This window comes from Hipposideros armiger, unplaced genomic scaffold (genome assembly GCF_001890085.2).
Source record: "Hipposideros armiger isolate ML-2016 unplaced genomic scaffold, ASM189008v1 scaffold_213, whole genome shotgun sequence".
In the NCBI taxonomy this organism is placed as follows: domain Eukaryota; kingdom Metazoa; phylum Chordata; class Mammalia; order Chiroptera; family Hipposideridae; genus Hipposideros; species Hipposideros armiger.
The window spans coordinates 392,073-398,350 of NW_017731563.1; the positions used below are offsets into that span (position 1 = coordinate 392,073).

Sequence of the window (6,278 nt, forward strand, 5' to 3'; positions counted from 1 at the left end):
GTCCTCCACAACTAGACTGAAGAACAAAAGGACAGCAACTTGTCTGTTCCCCTTCCCCCAATTCCCCAATAAAATCTTTAAAAAAAAAAAGAGGTGTTGATAACACTTTGGTACCCAAAGAGAAACAGTTAACCTTTCATCATTTCAAGTTCAAAATAAAAGATAAAAATAACACACATATATAATATATCTACCAAAATGCTTTAATGTTTATAGTATGTAAAAATGCTTATGAAATTTATAAAGATACAAAAGTGAATAGACAGTATGACATAATATAAACTTACAGAAACTATATTAAAAAAGGACTGCAAGGAGACACAAAAATATTTATAGCTATTGTCCTTGGAAGGTCAGACTATGGGCTATATATTTTACTACATATTTATTTTCCAAAAACGAGTGGAAAACCTTTAATATGTATGCTGTAAGTGTCATTAAGCTTTGGAATGTGTTTTTTACTTCCATCTCAATTATTGATGGGGTGGGGATATTGTAGGGAACCTGGTCTGCGAGCCAGGTAACCAGGCCTCTACTTTTGATTTTGCCACTAATTAGCTCTGTGATTTTGGTCACATCATCTATCTTCACTAAGTCCTAGTTTCATTGTTTGTAAAATGAAGAGCCCTGGACAATGTGATCTCTTCAAGCTCTAACAAGTGTTTGGGGAGGGAAGTGAGAAAATAATGATGCAGTTATATTTATTCTGTTCATATGTTCAAAGTGAGGAGCTATTAAAACTCTATAAATATCAAGTGGTATAATGAGCATAATAAAAATTTAACTATGACTTTACTAACAATCTTTATGGAAACTGTAATAGATGCCTCCAGTCATTTAATGAACTGGGATTTTTCATAAAGCCCATCCATCTTTCTCAGAACGCTTATATTACCTAAAGAATGGCCATTACACATAATAACCATACTTAAAATTTAGGGCTAAAAAAATTTAAAGTACTACCTTGTTATTTTTATAAGGGAATTGGAAAAAATCATATTCCACTTAGGAGAGTGCACATTAAGTCTGAATGTGGATAAGACACAGACCGAAAGGGAACACTTAACCCTTTAGTTTTAGGTCATTAGAACAAATCTTCAGGCTATTTGACAGAGCTCTTAGAATACTGGCCCAGGATTTTTTCAGGCCACGGTGGCTAACTGACAAGGTATTTAGTATCCCAAGTCACGCTATAAAGAAGGCACAAGGCTATTCTGAAACTTGTTATGCCAACTGCTTGTAAAATGCACTGCTGCCCCAGGTTATCACAAAGCTTCTCTCTGCTCGTCTCATTATATTCACTAAGTATTTAATATTTAAAACACAACATTTCTTCCACTAAGCAGCCTTATAATTCAAAGCAGTTTATAGAAACTGTAGAAAATATATTATGTTGGAACCCCAAGTCCTAGGATCACAAAGAGACTATTGTTTATCAAACATTTCCACAAGCTGCTTCTTGTCCTCTCTCGCAGTTGACTACACCTAGTGAGAACTCACCTTGTCTTTGCAGGGCCTTTGGCAGTTCTGTGCTGCACACACAGCATTCTCATCATCAGATTCCTCTGCTCCTGACCAGTCATACTTTGAGGGGATGTCCAGCACTTTTTTCTCTCTCTTCTTTTCAGTATTCTCTTTGACAAGTTCAACTTTGGCTGCAGCAGCCTTCTCCTTCTTTTTCTTTCTCTCTTCTTCTTTTGCTAATTTCTTGGCCAGTTTGTTCAGCTCCTTTGATTTTTCTGCACTTAATTTTAATTTCTTCTTTTTAGGTTTATCCATTTTCTTTAACTCCTTGGACTTCTGTTTTCCTTCTCCAAAAAGCTGTTCTACTTTTTCTAGCTTCCGTTTCCGTTTTTTCTCTGAAGAGTCCTTTCCTTTTATTTTTAATGGTTTCTCTTCCATGCTGTCATCCTTTAAAAATATAAAATTAGAAAACAATTTTAAAGCAAGACATTTTAAAGTTTTATTCTCTTACATGAGGTATCTTGAACAGTCAAATACATAGAGACAGAGAGGGTATAACAGAGGTTCCTAGGAGACTGGGGGGAGGAAGAAATGTGATTTATTGTTCAATGGGTACAGAGTTTCTGTTTGGCATGTTTAAAAACTTGTGGAAATAGATAGTGGTAATCATTGCATAACATTCTGAATGTAATTAACAAAAATGGATGGTATACTTAAAAGGATTAAATGGTAAATTTTGTGTTGTATACACTGTATCACAATAAATATTCTAAAGAACAGTATATTAAAAGGGTTAAAATGGTAAACTTTGTGTTGTGTACACTATATCACAATAAATATTCTCAAGATAGTTAAAAGACATTTTAAGAAGGCAAATGTAATATTCAACAAAGATAACTCAACAGTAGATAATAAGGGCAAGCCCTAAATAAGATATGTCATTTATTTCTAGCTTGCTAAGTGGAAAGGAGGCAAAAAAAAAAAAAATCATTGCTAGCATATATTAATATAACCTGTAGTACCTCTGTATAATTAAGATGAAAACATACACAGAAAGCTAAATGTACTAACTGTACACTAAATTATGTAATAACTTTTTTGGTCTTCATTTACCACTACTAAAGTACTTTATTAACTCAGTAAATTCTTAGTGGTTAAGATTCTTAGTGGTTAAGAAGTTATTTAAAATGTTATCAAAACATATAAAATTGTATCCATGATCTCATTATAGTATAGATATGTAGTGACTTTCGCAAGGGCTAGAAAACAGTTGATGTGACAAAGCAAAACATTTTTATCATTTTTCTTTTCAACTTTCTAATATTGTTGCTATTACGTGCCAATGTAATGAACATTAAAAATTTTAATAGTCGAGGAATGTCTAGTAACAGAAAGAACATGGAGAAGGTAGAAAAAGAAATACCGAAAAATCTAAGCATGATAAATTCTTAGGAAATAACACCTGAGAATTCATTTTTCCACAGGTTTGAGACTGGAAACTCTGACAAGAACCTAAGAATCCGCAGAATCCGAAAAAGCACTGCATTATAAANAACGAAAATAATTTTATGGTTGGGGGTCACCACAACATGAGGAACTGTATTAAGGGGTCGCGGCATTAGGAAGGTTGAGAACCACTGCCTTAGAGCACGTAATTGCACTGGAAATAAAGAAAGCCTGGTGATTTATTGATAGTCTAACTTAGTCACCCAAATTGAGCTTTTGTTATTTTGACATTCAATCTCCTTTGTACCAAGGTTCCTTGCAAAAGTCAGATTTGAAAAATTAAAACAATTTGTTTAACGAAATACAACATAACATATGTTCAGAATCCTTGTATTTTTTGGTGATCTCAGCAAAGTGGCCAACCCTCTCAGTCTGCCCAAGGCCGATGGGTTTCTCAAAACACAGAATTTTGGTGCTAAAACTTAGAACGTCTCAGCATGTTAGAAAAGTTGGTTACCACCCCATCTCAACATCAGCACAGTTTGTGTGTGCACCTGTGTGTTACACTCATTTAGGTAATCCAGCCTTTGATTATCTGTGCTAAAAGGAGATAAGAGCTGATAAAGCCAATGATAATGCAAATAGTTTGGCTGAGACAGCACCTCACAAAAATCTTTGTAAATCAGAGTGACTAACAAATAGTAAAAGTGAGAGACAGCAGTTTATCTACTTAATCTCTCTTTATTTACCATTTCAAACTTCTTGTGGAAATCGTAATGGGTAAGGGAAAGGCCCACAAGAAGAGGGTATAAAAGGTAAAGGAAAAAAAGCCTATTTTAATAAATAAGATGATTAAATGTTTATTCTAATAAATAAAAAAAAGTTACTTGAATATTAACTTGAAAGAATCTGCTCCTTGGCCACCCCCAGGGCGCCTCCTCAGCCCCTCTCCCAGTTCACAGTGAAACTCCTTCCAGAGTGGGTTGGAGGCAGAACAACTGTTCACACTAGCGCCCTTTTCACCCAGCCCTAGGGATCCCCCCGGCAACTCCCTCCACCTTTGATTAGAATATATACTGTGAAGGGGTTGGGGGGCTTAGCCAGTGCCCTGACCTCTAGCACAGCCCTACCCCTCCAATCTGAGCTGGAGATGGTCTGTGTCCATCATGGGGGAGGGGGATTAGCACCACCCCCCTGACACCCTCCGCCTGACCAGACCGGCTACAGGTGTAGGGCAGAGCTGGGAAGATCCACCCCAACCTCTGCTTGGCTTGCCCCAGGGGGACCCCAACATCCCAGCCACCCCCATCATGGTGCTACAGGCCCTGCCCTGAGGCCCACACGCCCCTCGCCAGGAAGCTCTATATCAATAAAGTTCTGTCTTGTGTAGAAAAAAAAAATGCTCCTTCAAGTTAACTTGTTTTATTCTTAGTACCAATAAGACTGAATTAAAGAGGGCCAGCCGAGTGGCTCAGTTGGTTAAGAATTGGCTTGAGAGAGCAAGCTCTGAGCAACAGGGCTGCCAGTTCGATTCCCACATGGGTCAGTGACGCTGCGCCGAAGCTGAGCTGCCAACATGTGGCAGGATGGCTCAGCTGGTGTAACAAGATTGCCTGCATGGAGGGCTACGCCTACCCTCAACTAAGACTGAACTCAGCACCTTGACCTTAGAGGCCACAAGCTGCCGCCAGGCAGCCAGATGGCAACTGACGCCCTCCACATCGAAAACTGAAGAACAACAACTTGGCTGATCTCCTTCCCCAATTCCCCAATACTGTTCCCCTCCCCCATTCCCCAATAAAAATTTTTTTAAAAAAAATTGAATGAAAGAGGCAGCGTTTAGAGAGAAAAAGATTGTGAACCTTAAAACTAATTTTTTAAACCAAGTTTTTCATTATTATTTTTAAAGTTAATTTCAGGTTGAAGTTAATGTGACGATGGGAGTGATAGTTTTTTTAAAAAACCTTTTACAGTATTCTGATAATATTTTTCTTTTCTCTTTCTAAGACATTTTGAAGTTGAGGCTAGGTAACATTTAGGTAATCCTTCAAAGTTTTCTCAATCTGCATTTTGGGAGAAAAGTTAATAGTAATTATTGGTTAGAAAAATGGAAAATGTCCATTTACCTAAATATGAAAGAACCCTAGAAGTTATTTTTTGCTGTTATTTTAAAGAACACAGACTTCCCAAAAAAATATTCTTTTCTTGTCATCATTTTGTTCAGAAGATGTGTGCCATGCATTAATTTGGTTTTCTTAGAGAAAGAAACACTGTACTTCAAATTGAAAAAGTTGTAAAATTCTCTACAAAGCTTTTAAAAATTGTAAAACAGTAGTGATGAACAAAATGTTTAAAATCTAAAATAATTTGTTTAAAGTTAAACACATTATAGAAATATAACATTTACTAAGTTTCTTTTATGTAAGCTAATGACAGGTTAAGGCTCACATTGCTTACCTTTATATGTGTCTTAACAGTTTAAAATAGATATTTTCCCTACATAGTTAAATCTTTTGCTCCATCAAAATGAGATAACTTTCTAGAGTTTTAAAACAATAATCATCTATAATGTTAGGAGCAAATCTCAGGGCTCATTTAAAAATAATTATCACATCTTAGCACTTACATTGCATTTTTGGTTAACAAGTGCTTTCATATAGATTATTTCATCTGTTCTCATAGCCCCACGAGTAAGCAAGGCACAGGTTAATTTAACAACTTTATAGCAGATCAGAAAAAAAAACTGCCTGTAGTGTTTATATACTACAGGAAGATAATAACGGGGATAATAGATGAACTAAACCATATTTAAAATTCTGAGCAGAGAGGGAAGAGATTAAGTGAAAAGGAGAAAAAACAGAAGGGAAAAGGATCATGATGGTTTATAAACACTGTAAGAAAGATAAGAAGAAAGCCTGAAAAAGAAACATTTTGCTGAGTGCTGAAAGTACCATAAAATTAATTAAAGGAGAAAGAAAAGAGAGAAGGGGTCGGCCAAGTGGTGTATTGGTTAAGAGCTGGCTTGGGATGCCAGAGGGCCCCAATTCAGATCCCACATAAGAGGGCCAGTGACACTACCCTCTACAGCTAAGATGCTGAACAACAGCTCAACCCTAAGCTGGGCTGCCATGAGTCGCCGGCTACTACGTAGGCTGCAGCCCCTGTGGCAGTGGGTTGCCATGGGCTACCGTGTGTAGCCAGCAGCCACTGTGAGCGGCCGTCCAGAAGCCGGCAACTGATCTGCCTCGCCCGGAAAGAGCACAATGAAGGTGCCAACTTGGGCCAGTGAAACAACGTCCTCCACAACTAGACTGAAGAACAAAAGGACAGCAACTTGTCTGTTCCCCTTCCCCCAATTCCCCAATAAA

General features: G+C 37.2%; 1 protein-coding gene across 1 annotated transcript in view; it reads right to left on the minus strand.

Moving 5' to 3' along the window:
- Positions 1 to 6,278, minus strand: part of KDM5A (lysine demethylase 5A) — a 94,036-nt gene that overhangs the window by 8,059 nt on the left and 79,699 nt on the right. Inside the window, exons 26-27 of the mRNA XM_019654045.1 lie at positions 2,888 to 2,976; positions 1,501 to 1,911 (exon numbers count right to left, since the gene is read on the minus strand). Of these exons, the coding sequence (XP_019509590.1) occupies positions 1,501 to 1,911; positions 2,888 to 2,976 (500 nt within the window). The remainder of the gene's footprint in view (positions 1 to 1,500; positions 1,912 to 2,887; positions 2,977 to 6,278) is intronic.